The following is a 17,053-nucleotide window of genomic DNA, read 5'->3' as shown; positions in this document are numbered from 1 at the left end:
TGTAATGGGAGGGCATCAGGTTCAGGGCTGGGAGAAAAGGTAGCAGCGTTTATTGTGTTACAGGGTTGGATCAATATTTCAGATCCTTGATGTGTTTGGATCCTGTTGCCTGAGACCCAGTGGAAGGCTTTAGGACTGAGGCCATCTAGCACTTGATGGGGAGTATAAACTGTACGGGGTTGTCCCATAGGAGGTTTGGAAGGCTCTTCTGTCGGTCATGCTGCGGCCGCCAGTGCCCTGAGGCAGGGAGGCCACCCCCGGGACGTCAGGTCTGAGGATTTAGACAAGCGTGCCACGGGGCGCTGGGCTGGCCCCAGAGACTGAGTTAGTACTCCGAGGGCTCGTCCGTTTCTTTCGTGAGTGAAAAGAGAAAAAGGCTTGGTGAGGTCTGGCAGGCCTAAGGCTGGGGCTGTGACGAGGGCCTCTTTCAGTTGTCTAAAGGCCGTTTTCATCTCAGTGGTCCACTCAAGAGGAAGATCTTTCAGAGCCTCATAGAGTGGTTTTGCCATGAGGCCATAGGTTGGGATCCAGATTCAGCAGAAGCTGGTCATGCCCAGGAAAGTCCTGAGCTGTTGCTTAGTGGCCGGCAGAGCCACATTTAGAATTAAAGCCCTTCGGTGTGGGGCAATACTCCTTTTTCCCGGGGTCAGTATTAACCCTAAGCAGGTGACCTGTTGGGAAGTCATCTGGGCTTTGGTCGGCAATGCTTGGTATCCACGTTCTGTTAAATGTTTGAGAACTAAAACAGTACGGTTATCTGATGTTTGTTTATCTGGGCTGCAGATCAGGAGATCGTCTACATATTGGAGGAGGCACCGTCCACCTTCTGACCAGAAGAGTTAAAGATCTTTTGCTAATGCTTGGCCAAATCCGTGGGGACTATCTCTAAATCCCTGGGGTGACACCGTCCACGTAAGCTGTTGGGTGTGTCTAGTGTCTGGGGTGACACCGTCCACGGAAGCTGTTGGGTGTGTCTCGTGTCTGGGTCTCTCCCTTCAAAGGCAAATAGGAACTGAGAATTTGAGTGACTGGGATGCAGAAAAAAGCGTCTTTTCAATCTAGGGCTGAATACCGCTGGGGTCCTTGTGGAATGTGACTTAGGAGGGTGTAAGGCTTTGGGACTAGAGGGTGAGGGGACCACGGCCTGATTGACTGCCCTTAGGTCTTGTAGCAGGCGGTAGGTACCATCAGATTTCTTTACTGCCAGGATCGGAGTGTCACGTGGGGAGTTGCAGGGAATTAAAAGGCCGCCTTAAGAGGGTATTGTGGGACTCAGGGAAAGGAGTTGAGGTGTTTTATTTTAAGAACTACTGAGGGGGCAGTCGTGGACCTGCCAGGGGTAGAAGTGTGCCACCCTCCTGGAGGAACCTGATGCTCGATATGGGGTGGGATGTGATCTGGGACAGATTCAACATTAAGAGCCATAGTTACTGGGGTGAAAGATAGGGTGGCTCTGAGCCGTGCTAGCGGGTCCCTGCCTAGTAGGGGAACGGGGCAAGCTGCGAGGACCAGAAAGGAGCGTGTAAGCAGGGTGTTCTCACGGGAGCAGGGCAGTGGGGGAGGAAAGCGGCCGAGGCCAGGCTGTCCATCTATTCCTGTGAGGGGGATGGAGGAATACCGAGTAGGACCAGAGAAGGAAGTTAAGGCTGGCTAAGTAGCCCCAGTGTCAGTGAGGAAGGTGATAGGGGCCCCTGCCACATCCCGGGTCACCTGGGCTTCCTCTGGTCTTATGGGGACCACGGGGGCCTGTGTATTAAGTCCCCAGCACCAGCAGTAGTCGCCTGCCCCCAGGAGGTCGGGACCCAGGAGGCTGTCTGGCTCCTGTTCTTGGTAATCAGTGATCACCGATAATGGCGACTGGGCCTGACCTTTGTCCTGGGCACTGAGTCCCATTATACCCCTGCCCCTGGGAGCCTTAGGGGTTGGTCCCCTCGCTTGAGGGCCAGAGGGACAGCTCCTTTTCCAGTGGCCCATCTGTCGGCAAATGGGACAAGGGGTGCTCGGCGGCAGGGTGCGACAATGTCTGAGCACGTGCCCTGGCTGGCCGCGGGGATAACAAGTTATCGACGGCCGCTGACCAGTGGGAGGAGCCCCTGGTGTACCCTGCTGTGGGCAGGACTGGCAGAGAGCAAGAGCCATGTACTGGGCGTGTTTTCTTAATTTTTCATCTTCTCTCTGTTCCTTCCAGTTCCTGGATGTTGCTTCTCTATTATTAAAGACCTTGAAGGCCACATCAGCTAGCACAGGAGATGGAGTTTGTGGACCCTGTTCTAGTTTTTGTAGCTTTTGTCTGTCGTTGTAGTGCACGGGCTTCTCATTGCGGTGGCTTCTCTTGTTGCAGAGCATAGGCTCTAGGTGAATGGGCTTCAATAGTTGTGGCACATGGACTCAATAGCTGTGGCCCGTGGGCTCTAGAGCGCAGGCTCAGTCGTTGTGGTGCACGAGCTTATTTGCTCCACGGCATGTGGGATCTTCCCGGCCTAGGGATTGAACCCTTGTCCCCTGCATTGGCAAGTAGATTCTTAACCACTGAGCCACCAGGGAAGCCCTCCTCTTCTTTTCAATACCTAGAAATAAGCCTCCGATTATCAATTTGCACTTGCCCTTACTGGCTTTTGAAGTGAATGGCAAAATTAGCCCTTCCTTCATCTGGATCTGGGTCTAGATTGCTCTATTTCCGCATGGCGTCTGCCAGCCGGGCTGGAAAAGGGCGGGGTGTTCGGAGCGATCCTGGGTGACTTTGCTTAGCTTACTGTAATTAACAGGGTTAATAATCACTTCCCTCACACCTTCTAGCAGGCAGGTAATCATATAATCTCTCCTACTTCATCCGCCTGCTGCCCCTCCATCGTTAGCTTGCTATCTCCACCTAGGATCTGTTCTTGGGACCGAATCTGCCCCTGTTCGGTTCTCGTTGGGATTTCGAGCCTGTGCCTGGCCTGCCCACGCTTGGGCCAAGGTCTATATTCTGTTTTTCTCCTCAGGGGTACAGCAAGTGGTCAACATTACATGAATATCCTGCCATGTAAGGTCAAAGTTAGAGCGAGAGCCTGAAATTCCTTAAGGAAAGTGGTGGGGTCCTGACTGAAGGAGCCTAACCTGTTTCGGATATGGGAAACACCAGCCATGGGAAAGGGGACGTGGACCTTAATAGTGCCCGTGTCTCCATTTGGTACATCCCGTAAGGGGAGGATATTAGAATCTGCTTCCTGGCGTTGGGCAGCTCTGGACCTGGTATGGGGGAGGGGGCCTCCCCCTGATAAGGGCTGTTGAGCTGAGGTTTGAGGCGGAGGCAAGGGTTGGATGAGGAGGTGGGTGAGGTTGTGTGTGAGAGAGGCCGAGAAGAGGGTCGTCCGGAAGGTCTGACAGAGGGGGCGGCGGAGCGGGTCGGGGGGTAGAGCAGTGGCAGAGAAACACATGCAGCAAGAGTCCCTGAGGTCTGCATTTTGACGGAGGGCCACGAGGGCCTGAACATAAGGAAGCTCTGAGTCCTTCCCTTGCTTTCGGCAAAAGAGATCAAGTCGGAGAATTGTGTTAGGATCCAGTGTGCCATTAAGAGGTCATCGTTCTTGGTCCCCTAGTTTGTATTGGGGCCAAGCCTCTTTGCAAAGGAAGACAAGCCTTTTCTTTTTGAGGTTTTCAGGGCCAAATTTCTTCCACTTTCTGAGGATACAACCGAGAGGTGAGTCTGAGGGAGGCTCCCGAGACGGACCCGAACCCATTTTTAGCCTTCTGCCGAAAAATGAGGGAACCGAGAGTCACTGCCCACAGAAAGGCATCCCTTTTGTCCCAGTGATCTCTCCGTGTGACTAGGCAGAAACTGGGCGACCATCTCAACAGCCACGTCCGGCAGTGAGAGGTGACCCCTCAGCGTGCGATCAAACCCTGCGACTTAAGGCACCACGCGACTCAGGCAAGGAAAGAAAGGAAAGGGGTTCTCGGGAGCAACCGAGAGACTCCCTGTTTGGCGATTCTCCGAAGCGTGAAAAGGCACTCGAGACGGTTCAGAGGCAATCCCTCGTGTTCCTTGTGTCAGTCGGGACCGAAGGGAGAGAGTGAAAGTGCCAGAAGGGAGAAAGCTGAGGAGCCCGCCTCGTAACCCTGCCAGAAAGGCGGCGGCCAGGGGAAGGGGGCTGCGTGTTCTGCTTGTACCCATGGGTGCCTCACGGTGCACGGACGTTGTCTTGCTGGGGCAGATGCTCTCACAGCCTGGTCTGTTTCATGACCCCCTGATCCTCTCACGGGAGTCTTCAAGTGGCCGGGCCCTAATGGCTTTTCAAGGCCTGACCCGAGCCCGCACACTGCCAGCGGGCCCAGCCCTCAGTTAGAAGGAAGACAGAGGGACCCTCACCCACTCTGGGCAGCAGTTACCAGGGCGAAGTGAGCAGTGGGGCCTTCAGAGCACACCAGGGTGTGGCCCTGGCCAGAGGTCCTCCGCTGCTTCCACAGCTACTCGCCTATGCGCAGAGTGTCCCAGGGAATGAGGTGAGGAGGTGGAGGAAGAGGCCACCCCAGCAGGCATCCCTGTATGGGCCACCAAAATGTCATGGTCTGAGCGCGGGATAGAAAAGAACTCCCAGGCACAACGCAGAATGTAAGGAAGATGGAGTTTATTAGGGAGAAGGGACGCTGTAAAGACAGCAGGAGGACTTCCTGGCAGACCGGGGAGAGCTGACGCTCTGGTGGGCTTGCAGCCAACTTTTATAACCCCAAAACAAGGGAAATTCCTGCTAGGAAAATGGTGCTAATCAACTGGTCAGTGAGCCAAAGGTGACCAGGTGTTGTTAGGTGATAGGCTAGGGTCCTATATGGTGAATACCTTCCCTAATATGGGGTCAGGTTATCGGCTAGCCCAAGTCATGAGTCAAAGATGGCTATGGGGGTCCAGATAACTGTGGAATTTGGTTGCTTTGAGGCTTGGGTTAACTCTGGAATCTTGTCTTCTGACTTTGGCATCAGGCTCCACAGAAAGTACAGGATGCCCCCAGGGCAGGGGCCACCTGGAGCCCACAGGGGATGGATTATGGCCACCTGAGAATGCAGATGCTTTGCTGACTGATGCCATGACCTTTTCAAGCGATGCTTAAAATAGCCTGATCTGGCAAAGGTGGCCAGTGTTTTTAAAAAATGAGCCAAAGAAGGTGGGCAGTCTCTAGAAGCTGCAAAGGCAAGGGAAGGACTCTCCCCAAGAGCCTCCGGAAGGAATCAGTCCAGTGAGACTGACTTTGGATGCTGACCTCATACTGAACTGTAGTAGGAAACCTGTGTTGCTTTAAGCCAATAAATGTGTGATAATTCCTTACAGAAGCAATAGGAAATGAATGGAGATTTATAGACTGATAATAAGGTTTACATGGATAATCAAAGCATATATACTATAACCAGGAGATATATCAGGTTCCATATCACATATATGTAGTAAATATATAAGCGTGTATATAATCAGAGTATCTACACTGACAATAAGGATAAAGTAATGGAGCTGCAACCACACAAGCCAGATTGGGACTTGAACCCACTGCCTTTTAATTACAACACACACCTTGTCTCAGGACCTAGTGAAATTCAGGTTCTTTATGTCTCGATACAGAAAGAATTCAGTGAGAAACAAAGTGATAGGTAAGAAGTAAATTTATGTAGAGAGATATACATTCCACAGGTAGAATGTGGTCCTTCTCAAAAGATAAGAGTGGCTTTGGGAGAAGCACACTCCACAGAGAGTGTGGCCCAGCTCAGAATGTGAGAAGCCCTGAAATATGGGGTGGTTAATTTTTATGGGCTGTGTAATTTCACAGGCTAACCAGTGGGACAATTATTCCAACTATTTTCCAGAAGGGGTAGAGATTTCCAGAAATTGAGCCAGCACCCACTTTTTGGCCTTTCATTGTCAGCCTCAGAACTGTCATGGTACTAGTGTATGTGGCATTTATCAGATGCTAATGTATTACAGTGAGCCTAGAATGAGGTTCAAGGTCTGCTGCAAGTTGAATCTTCCTCCTTGGACCTAGTTGGTTCTGACCAAGGGCTGTGTCATTCTTTTTAAAGGTTGTGCCCTGCCCCCTTCCCTCTTGTTTCAGAGCCACTCTAGATGGTAGGATGATGAGGTAGGGACTGGGGGAAGGAGGTTGTTTAAGAAAAAAACCTGACTAAGGACTCAGACAGGTAGATGTCTGGACATAGAGTATTCTGCATAGAAGCAGCAACAAGTGCAAAGGTCCTGAGGTAAGAACACTCTTCACATATCGAAGAAGCAGCAAGGAGGCAGCTGTGGCTGAAGTAATCCAGGGGGAGAGGGTGGGAGATGATGTTGAAGCAGGAACAAAGGGGGACAGATTGTGTGTTGGCCTTTGGGTCATGGTGACGATTCTAATTTCTATTCTGAGTATGATCAGAAGTGTTTTGGATCAGATTTACGTGTTAAATAGGTTTCTCCTACAGCTGGAGACTATTTCCAGATCAGCCCAGACAAAAGATCTGCCATTTGTAGAGCTCTTTTTTGAGATCAGTGACGTTCCTGGGTGCCAAGAGAAGCAGGGGGAAAGGAAAATACTCTCACTGGTCCCCGGCCACAACCAGTTCACAAAGTGTTTCTGGCAGTTTCCACTTAAGACCACTTAACACCACTTCAGCTTTTTTGTTTTGCTAATCTTTGATTCCTATTTCCTGCACATTCCTATCAAAATATAGCAGGAGCTACATATGTACTTTAAATCTTTCAATTAGCCACTGTTGACCTGAAAGGAATTGACTGTCAGATATTTTTCCAGCAAAGGTAGGTTTACTCAGGATCAGCAAAGAATTGCAGCTTGGAGTCAGCCACCATGGAGAGCCACATGCAAGTTGCCCCACAGCCAGGGAAGGAGAACGCTTTTATACAGGGGAGAAGAAGGTTGGGGCTAAACAAAGAGTCCCTGGCTTTTCATTGGCTGAGTCCTTGCCAGGAACAAAGAGAAGTCTTTCTTCTTCCTGCTGCGCTCTGCTATAGTCACAGAGGGGAGAGCTCCCCCTTGTGGTCTCCCAACTCTATTTAATTTATGGTTTCTGTATATTAATTTTTTATACAATATTAAGAAAAAGGAAAAACAAACAAGTAAAATTTTAATTTTAGTAATATATTTTGTTTTAACCCAGTATATCCAGATTATGATCATTCCCACATGCAATCAATATAAAATTATTAATAAGATAGTTCACTTTTTTAAAATACCAAGTCTTGAAAATCTAGTGAATATTTCACACCTCCAGCAGCATCTCCACTAGAATGCTAAATTTTCATCAGGAATTCTTGATCTTTATTTTAGAGCCTGTAAAACTTAGAGTTGAAAAGGTAGATTCAGGTGCCCACTTGGTTCCAAGGAATTTAAAACTTACCCAATAACTGAATCAAGTGTGGGTATTTACACTTAAAATACCTAGAATTAAATAAAAAGTAAAAGGCAGTTCTTCAACCACACTGGCCACGTTTAAGTTCTCAGTAGCCACCTATGGTGGCTGCCGTTTGGACAGTGAAGATGTAAATGGATTTTAATCAGCTCCAAGCCCACTGGTCCTCCCCCCACCCCACTGCACCTCCATCCAGTCTGGCAGGAAATGTCTGCCACTTAGAGGATGTCATCCTCCTCTGCAAGATGTTAACACAACTCAACTTGGTGCTTAAAAAAAAAGAGGGAATGTCCAGGGCTTTGGTCCATGGGGGCTACTATCTTACCTTCTGCTCCTTTGATATTTGCGGAGATTTTCCTGTAAAAAACACAAACACATGGAGGCTAAACAACACACTACTAAATAACCAAGAAATCACTGAAGAAATCAAAGAGGAAATCAAAAAATACCTAGAGACAAATGACAATGAAAACGCAATGATCCAAAACCTATTGGATGCAGTAAAAGCAGTTCTAAGAGGGAAGTTTAAAGCAATACAATCCTACCTCAAGAAACAAGAAACATCCTAAATAAACAATTTAACCTTACACCTAAAGAAACTAGAGAAAGAAGAGCAAACAAAACCCAAAGTTAGTAGACAGAGAGAAATCAAAGATCAGAGCAGAAATAAATAAAATTGAAACAAAGAAAACAATTGCAAAAATCAATAAAACTAAAAGCTGGTTCTTTGAGAAGATAAATAAAATTGATAAACCTCCAGCAAGACTCATCAAGAAAAAGAGGGAGAGGACTCAAATCAATAAACTTAGAAATGAAACAAGAGAAGTTACAATGGACACCACAGAAATAAAAAGCACCATAAGAGATTACTACAAGCAACTACATGCCAATAAAATAGACAACCTGGATGAAATGGACAGATTCTTAGAAAGGTATAACCTTCCAAGACTGAATCAGGAAGACATAGAAAATATGAACAGACCAATCACAAGTAATGAAATTGAAACTGTGGTTTAAAATCTTCCAACAGACAAAAGTCCAGGACCAGATGGATTCACAGGTGAATTTTATCAAACATTTAGAGAGGAGCTAACACCCATCCTTCTCAAGCTCTTCCAAAAAATTGCAAAGGAAGGAACACTCGCAAACTCATTTTATGAGGCCACCGTCACCCTGATACCAAAATCAGACAAAGATACTACAAAAAAAGAAAATTACAGACCAACATCACCGATGAATTTAGATGCAAAAATCCTCAACAAAATACTAGCCAACAGAATCCAACAACACATTCAAAGGATCATACACCATGATCAAGTGGGGTTTATCCCTGGTATGCAAGGATTCTTCATTATATGCAAATCAATCAATGTGATACACCATATGAACAAATTGAAGGATAAAAACCACATGATCATCTCAATAGAGGCATAAAAGGCTTTTGACAAAACTCAACACTTGTTTATGATAAAAACTTTCCAGAAGGTGGACATAGAGGGAACCTACTTCAACATAATAAAGGCCATATATGACAAGCCCACAGGAAACATCATTCTCAATGGTGAAAAACTGAAAGCATTCCCTCTAAGATCAGGAAAAAGACAAGGATGTCCACTCTCGCCACTACTATTCACCATAGTTTTGAAAGTCTTTGCCACAGCAATCAGAGAAGAAAAAGAAATAAAAGGAATCCAAACTGGAAAAGAAGAAGTAAAACTGTCACTGTTCACAGGTGACATGATACTATACATAGAAAATCCTAAAGATGCCACCAGAAAACTACTTGAGCTCATCAATAAATTTGGTAAAGTTGCAGGATACAAAATTAACACACAGAAATCTCTTGCATTTCTATACACTAACAATGAAAGTTCAGAAACAGAAATTAAGGAAACAATCCCATTCATCATTGCAACAAAAAGAATAAAATACCTAGGAATAAACCTAACTAAGGAGGTAAAAGACCTGGACTCAGAAAACTATAAGACACTAATGAAAGAAATCAAAGACAACGCAAACAGATGGAGAGACATACCATGTTCTTGGATTGGAAGAATCAACATTGTGAAAATGACTATACTACCCAAAGGAATTCACAGATTCAATGCAATCCCTATGCAATTACCAATGGCATTCTTCACAGAACTAGAACAATAAATTTTACGATTTGTATGGAAATGCAAAAGGCACTGAATAGCCAAAGCAATCTTGAGAAGGAAAGATGGAGCTGGTGGAATCAGGCTTCCTGATTTCAGGCTATACTACAAGGCTACAGTGATCAAGACAGTATGGTACTGGCACAAAAACAGAAATATAGATCAATGCAACAGGATAGAAAGCCCAGAGATAAACTATGGTTCAACTAATTTATGACAAAGGAGGCAAGGGTATACAATGGAGAAAAGGCAGCCTCTTCAATAAGTGGTGCTGGGAAAACTGGACAGCTACATGTAAAAGAATGAAATTAGAACACCTCCTAACACCATACACAAAAATAAACTCAAAATGGATTAAAGACCTAATGTAAGGCCAGACACTATAAAACTCCTAGAGGAAAACATAGGCAGAACACTCTTCGACATAAATCACAGCAAGATCTTTTTTGATCCACCCCCTAGAGTAATGGAAATAAAAGCAAAAATAAATAAGTGGGACCTAATGAAACTTCAAAGCTTCTGCACAGCAAAGGAAACTATAAGCAAGACTATAAGACAACCCTCATAATGGGACAAAATATTTGCGAACAAATCAATAGACAAAGGATTAATCTCCAAAATATATAAACAGTTCATCTAGCTCAATATCAAAAGAACAAACAACCCAATAAAAAACGGGCAGAAGACCTAAATAGGCATTTCTCCAAAGAAGACATTCGGATGGCCAAGGGGCACACGAAAATCTGCTCAACATCACTAATTATTAGAGAGATACAAATCAAAACAACAATGAGGTATCGCCTCACACTGCTTAGAATGGGCATCACCAGAAAATCTACAAACAGTAAATACCTGAGAGGGTGTGGGGAAAAGGGAACGCTCTTGCACTGCTGGTGGGAATGTAAATTGATACAGCCACTATGGAGAACAGTATGGAGGTTCCTTGCAAAACTCAAAATAGAACTACCATATGACCCAGCAATCCCACTCCTGGGCATATACCCAGAGAACACCGTAATTCAAAAAGACACATGCACCCCAATGTTCATTGCTGCACTATTGACAATAGCCAGGACATGGAAACAACATAAATGTCCATCAACAGATGAATGGATAAAGAAGATGTGGTACATACATACAATGGAATATTACTCAGCTGTAAAAAGCAATGAAACTGGGACATTTCTAGAGACATGGATGGACCTAGAGACTGTCATACAGAGTGAAGTGAGTCAGAAAGAGAAAAACAAATATCGTATATTAACACATATATGTGGAATATAGAAAAATGGTACAAATCAGCCCGTTTGCAAGGCAGAAATAGAGACACAGATGTAGAGAACAAACATATGAACACCAACTGGGGAAAACGGGGAGGGTTGGGGGGTAATGAATTGGGAGATTGGGATACCAAATTGTACACTCTAAAATATGTAATTTTTTGTATGTTAACTGTATTGCAATAAAAGTTCAAAAAAAAAAAAAGAATCAAAGGGGACCTGTGACTGGGATGACACTTTGTGTGTGTGTGTGGGGGGGGGTGGATAGGGTTGAGTCAAGTTGGGGGAAATTAAAACTACGTTTTGTCTCTATTTTGAAAATGACTTTCAGGGACTGCCTTGGTGGTCCAGTGATTAAGACTCCATGTTCCCAATGCAGGGGGCTCAGGTTCAATCCCTAGTCACGGAACGAGATCCTGAATGCCTCAAGGAAGAGCCCTCATGCCGAAACTAAAAAGATCCTGTGTGAAGCTGTGAAGATCTCACACATGGCAAAGAAGATCCCTAGTGCCACAACTAAGACCCGGTGCAGCCAAATAAATAAGGAAGTATCTTTTTAAGAATCAACAATAATAAAAATAAAATTTAAAAGACTTCCACGATGCTTAAATAATCTGTGTGTCATTTCGTCTTTGCCTCTGTCTGTGCCCATCTCTCTGTCCTCTATTTTGTGTCTCTATCTTCCTGTCTCCCTCTGGGTCCCAATCTGTCTGGGACAGAATTCTGGGGGAGAAACTAGAAAGACAGGTAGGAGAGGTGAGTCCTGGGCACCAGAGGATCCCTCTGTCAGCATCATCTGAGGTGTGACTGCCCAGGGAGACTTGGATGGCAGGAGCAGGGGTGTGGCCAGGCTGAGTCACCGGGACTCCTCCCTCCTCCCTTCCTGAGGCCCCTTCCCTGTCTTCTTGAGCACAGGAGCCCACCTACTCTGGTTCCCAGCCCCCACCTTCCCCTGACACCCAGGAAGCTGGGTGCTCACTTTTGGCAAGCCCCTGTGGAACCCAGGGTCCTGTCTTCCTGCCATCCCTATGCTTCCCACAAACCTTCTCCCTCTCTCTTAGTTTGTCACCTGTGAAATGCCCAGAAACACTTTCACAACCCTTTCCACCCTGATGAAGTAGGCATTTTCTCTCCTGCATCCCTTTTACTCTACTTTCCCTTTCCCTCTGTCTCTTCTCAATTTTACAGATGAGGAAAACTGAGACCCAGATAATGGAGAAAAATATGCCACTGGGTAGGGAGGCAGGACAAGGGACCAAAAATCAGATACATTTCTCCTTCCTGTCTCCCTCTCTTAAGGGCCTCCTCTCCTCCACCTTACATCTCCAGAGCTTTTCCACCTTTGTTTTTCAGGTTATAAAAGTGCACACCCACAGAAAGGTAAATGGAAGGAAGTAGGCACCCCATGACTACCATATGCAGTTTGGTACACGTCCTTTCAAGTTTTATTTTGTGAAAATTTTCATTTCACATAGTGAGGATCACATGCACATGTATTTCTGTATCTTCCTTTTTTCATTTAACATCACACAGCACAAACATCCTTGTGTAACACTAACAGTTCTGCACAATTATTATTCTTAACAGCTTCACAATATCCTTGTCTCAAGCCAGCCTGTTATTTACTCAAACACTTCACTGAGTCTGCACATGTTCAGTGTTTCCACTGTTCGGCTATGCTAAATAATGTTGTGATAAATTCAAACCTTGCTCCACATTTTGAACTTTGTTTATTTTTTAGTAGTATCTTTGAGGAACTAGACTTACTGAGTCAAAGGTGGAGAACAAGGGTCCTGAATCACATTGCCAAATCAAATTCCATAAAAATTGTATGAATTTAAAGTTTCATTGGCCGAGAGTACTGGTCTTACTATCTCTTTACCAGCAGGGAGGTTTTTGTGTTTCTTGTTTTGGTTTTAGGTCCTTGCTGACTTGATTGGCTTACACACATGGCATATTCTTGAGGTTTTGATATGTCTTTTCTTTTGTTTGTTTGTTTGTTTTTTTGGCACACAGGCTTTGTTGCTCCGTGGCATGTGGGATCTTCCTGGAGCAGGGATTGAACCTGTGTCCCCTGCATTGGCAGGCGGATTCTTAACCACTGCGCCACCTAGGAAGCCCTTGATATGTCTTTGAGGAAAGGTAAAGTCAAGTATGACTGTAGGTCAGCGATGTCCTTATTTCTGTGAATTTCCTGTTCAGGGCGTAGGGATGGAGAGAGAGGAGTATGGAGAGATTAGCGGTGCTTTCTCATGGTGTCATTTATCCAATCCACGTACTTGCAGACTTGGGTATAGACACCTGGCTGTTTGGTTTTGCCACAAGGTACACTTCCCCAGGACACCAGGCCTTGCAAAGTACCTCTGCACGTCAGCGGTCCCCCTGAGTCACCCTGGAGAGGATAAAGTGAATTAGCTTCAGCTTCAGAGTGAATCCCCACCCCCACTTCAGTCTTGACTTGCCAACTCTGGACTTCCACCCCGGCCAGTGGGAATAAACTCATTATCTCTGGGAACCAACAGAAGAGCGGGAATAGGCGCCATTATGGAGACGACATATCACGAACTCTACAGACATTGGCTTGAGCTCCGGCCAAAGGGACCAATCACAGGGAAGGGGCGGGGCTTCCGGGGATCAGAGCCCCATTTCTTCCCCATCTGTAAGGACTCAGCGCCAAGCCCTTGGAAGAAGGAGCACTGTTTCCAGGGAATGGATACATTCACATGAAAGGGGGACAGGGGTGGTCCTGGAAACCACGGGCCAAACTGATGACATAATTCACAAGGCGCAGTGCGAATGAAAATACCGGCTCCCTAGGTCAAAAAGGATTAAGACTTCCAAGACAGCAACACGAGTGCGTTAAACCAAGCGTGGGACTCGCCCGAGTGTGGGATCCTGTGTCACTGTACAACTTGCACATTCATGAAGCCGGCCCTCACTAGGGGAAAAGAAGGGTGCCCCATTCTCCAGGACACACATTCCTGTTCCTATCACCCCATCCCTAACACGTACAGGCCCACCATCCCTGACAGCCCAGGGTGCAGGTGAGAGGAAAGGGAGTAGGGGTACGGGGAGAGAGACAGGAAAGGGAAAGAGTCACAGAGAAGCAGAAGAGAGGTAGAACAGAGGATGGAGAGAAGAAAGGTGGAGGAAGAGGAAGAAAGAGAAACAGCAATGTAGGGGCTGGAGAAAGGGGCAGAGATGTAGGCAAATAAAAAGAGTCACAGAAGCAGACAGTCAGTGGGGCCGGGGGTGGGGGTGGCAACACAGATGGAAAGAATGGAATGAGGTTGGGGGTGAAGAGAGACGTGGGAAGACAATGTTCTGAGACAGGGAGGGGTCACCAGGAGGAGGGGAGAGAGAGTTCTTTGCCCAGGACCAGCACCCAAGGGAGGTGGGTGAGACATTAACTTCGACCACACAGTCTCAGTAATTGCAAGATAGTATTTTAACACACTACCTTAAAATTCAATTTAATATGAAAAAGTCCATGATGAACATGGTATCCCAATTTTACATAAAGGGTCAGTAAGGGCTGTGCTGAGACTTATTGAAGCCAGAGGTAAGTGGGAAATTCAGTAAGACTGATGGCTCTTTATTGAAAAACTGATTTTTGTTCATCATGGACTTCTGCATGGGTTTTTAAAAATATTGCATTAGAATGTGATTTATCTTGATCACCAAGTTTTTGGGGCACCCCCCTCCCCTTTAAAGTTTGGGTTTGGAGCCAGGGGTTCCCTTGCCCTCCCCTAGTCCTGGCCCCACGCGCCCCAGCCCCAGCCCCTCCCATTCATCTTTCTGCCGCATCCTCAGGGCCACACCAGCCCCCACTGAGCCCCCACTCTTGACCTGAGCAGAGAATGGGGCAGAGGGAGCTAGGAAGGCTGGGCCTGGGGTGGGGTGGGGGTGATGAGGGAAGGTTGAGTGCCAAGGTCAGGTGCAAAGATTCTGGGTAGAGGGGGAAGGTGGAACTCTGTGCTGAGATGACACAGCCAGGGACCCAGGGCAGGGGAGGAAGGAGGTCTCACACTGCAGGCACTGGCGTTAGAGTCGGTGTTCCCAGCACACAGCATGGAATTTCCAAGCGCGTCCCCATAAACCTTCCTGCAGTCTTCAGAGGAGATGAGAGTAACATCTGTGCACATGAGCTTCTCTGGAAAGGTCACTGCAAGGTGAGGGTGGGAGGGCTTGTCAGTCAGAGGCCTGGGACTGTGGACCTGAGGGTCCTGATGGGGAGAGGATGGGGGTCCAGGATCCTAGACCCTGAAGGAGGAGGGGGCTGCAACATGAGGATCATGAAAAGGGGCCTGACTCCTGGTCCCCTGGGTCTGAGGGAGGAGGGGTTCAGGGTCTAGGGCTCCTGGGTCACTGAGGCAGCCTCACCTTCAGGGCTGGTGGTGGTGCCCCAGCCAGAAATGGTACATTTGGTCCCAGGGGGTTCACAGCGGGAAGGCAGGTTGACTTTCTGCACACTGGGTGACAGCCTGGCCCGGCTATTTAGCTTCACCAGCATAAGGTCATCAACGTGGGTCTGTTTGGAGTAGCCGGGGTGGCGGAATGACTTTGTGGCCCTGATCTTCTGGCCTCTTCCCAGCTGTTCACTGCCCATGTGTACGTTGTAAGCACTGGGAGAAGAGGGCAACATTCAGAGAGATGCTGTGAGTGAGAGAGTGGGACAAGGACTCAGAGAGTTGGGGGAGGAGTGGGGTTGGCGGGGTCGGGGGGATGGAGACAGAGACTCAGAGAGAGGACGGAGACCCAGAGAAAGGTGGACAGAGAACCAGAGGGAGAGCTGGAAGTGCTCAGAGGGCCCCCTGCCCACCTACCTCATCATGCAGTGGGCAGCGGTGAGCACCCACTGCTCGCTGACCAGCACGCCTCCACAGTGGAGCTGATTACCCTTGAGCAGAGCCACTTGCCAGGGCCGGGAAACTCTTTCACATTCGATTCCACCAACAAGCTCAGGGAAAGCGTTTCTAAACTGCTCTGGATACAGAAATGGACAAGAACATGCATAGCAAGCCTCAGGAGAAGTCTAACTCAGCAGCTGAGGGATTTGGAGGCAAAGATGCAGACAGACAGACAGACACGGAGAAATGCAGAGGCAAAATGGAGAACAGTGTAGAGAAAGCAGGCGATGGAGATGGAGAGAGACAGAGGCAGCCCGCTCAGAAACCCAGGAGGAGCATCTGGTCTCGGGGTGACCACAGTAGCTCATGGGATAGACCCTAGTGCAGAAGACAGGGCCTGGGGGGCACAGAGACCCCAGGAATCAGAAGGAAGCAGGAAGATAGAAGGCAGAAGGGTCTTGTCTTCTGAGGGAGGAAGCTGCTGGAGCAGGGGGAGGTCCTCACTCAGGGACCCCTTGGAGACAGGGGCCCCTGAGAGGGTCAGTGGGGATAATGTCCAGAGGACAGGGCAGCTCTTCCTGACTGGTCCTCACCTTCCTGTGCAGCAGATCCCAGGGCTGCGGACAGCAGTAGGATCAGCGGGGGTGGGAGAAGGAAGCCTGCCATGGGGGCCTCTCTGAGTCTCTTAGGGGCTGCCAGGCAGAGGAAGGGTCTCTTCTGCTGGGGCGGAGAAGGACAAAGAGTTCAGGAAGCAGGAGTCCTGGTGACCAGCTCCCTCCTCCCTCAGACCCAGCAGTCCAGGCCCCCAGACACCCAAACCCTTGGGACCCAGGAGTCTGGGCTCCCAGCCCTTTTTCCCTCAGAGATCCAGATTCCAGACCTCCAACCCCTCATCTGTCAGAACCAGGCTTCGCACTGCCCCCGCCCCTCAGGAACAGGACTCAGCTCTCCAGCCAGCCTCATCCCCCCACCCTAAATGAGGCCCCTTCTCACCTCCGGAGGCTCTGATCTGACCTGGGCTCCAGAGTCGGTTGGGAGCCAAGCGTCTCCAGACCTGCATAGGGTGGCCGTCTTATACCAGGTCCACCCTCCACTTCCGCCCTCAGCGCCCTGGGGTGCAGGTGGAGACGGCTCTGGGACACCCCTTCCTGCATTTCTGGTATCTCCAACCCCAGAGGCAGCTAAAATACTTGGCCGCACGCTCCTCTCTCCACCCTCCCGCCCCTGCACATCCTGGCCCCACCCTCCCTGGTGGCTGCTGCCGAGGGAGGGGCCGGGGGCTCTGGCTCCGAGGGGCAGGAGCAGGATTCAAGGAGCCGCGGAGCTCAGGACACGGGCTTTGGCTGGTCCTCCTCTGGGGCCATTGTCTTGCCCTCATGCCCTC

General features: G+C 48.2%; 1 protein-coding gene across 3 annotated transcripts in view; it reads right to left on the bottom strand.

Moving 5' to 3' along the window:
- LOC130838579 (kallikrein-7-like) overlaps positions 1-16,735 on the bottom strand; it is a 102,623-nt gene extending 85,888 nt beyond the window's left edge. The window contains exons 1-7 of one of the 3 annotated variants that reach the window (XM_057711889.1): positions 16,663-16,735; positions 16,263-16,386; positions 15,646-15,805; positions 15,203-15,444; positions 14,848-14,984; positions 13,181-13,211; positions 12,258-13,013 (exon numbers count right to left, since the gene is read on the bottom strand). In XM_057711889.1, the coding sequence (XP_057567872.1) occupies positions 12,997-13,013; positions 13,181-13,211; positions 14,848-14,984; positions 15,203-15,444; positions 15,646-15,805; positions 16,263-16,335 (660 nt within the window). In that variant the 5' untranslated portion in view covers positions 16,336-16,386; positions 16,663-16,735 and the 3' untranslated portion in view covers positions 12,258-12,996. Of the gene's footprint in view, positions 1-12,257; positions 13,212-14,847; positions 14,985-15,202; positions 15,445-15,645; positions 15,806-16,262; positions 16,387-16,662 lie in introns of those variants that run through there. The other 2 variants (XM_057711884.1, XM_057711887.1) reach the window with 2 other exon arrangements.
- Positions 16,736-17,053: the final 318 nt, after the last annotated feature.

The sequence above is a fragment of the Hippopotamus amphibius genome, chromosome 16, assembly GCF_030028045.1.
Source record: "Hippopotamus amphibius kiboko isolate mHipAmp2 chromosome 16, mHipAmp2.hap2, whole genome shotgun sequence".
Classification (NCBI taxonomy): domain Eukaryota; kingdom Metazoa; phylum Chordata; class Mammalia; order Artiodactyla; family Hippopotamidae; genus Hippopotamus; species Hippopotamus amphibius.
This window is presented reverse-complemented; position numbering and strand designations above follow the sequence as displayed.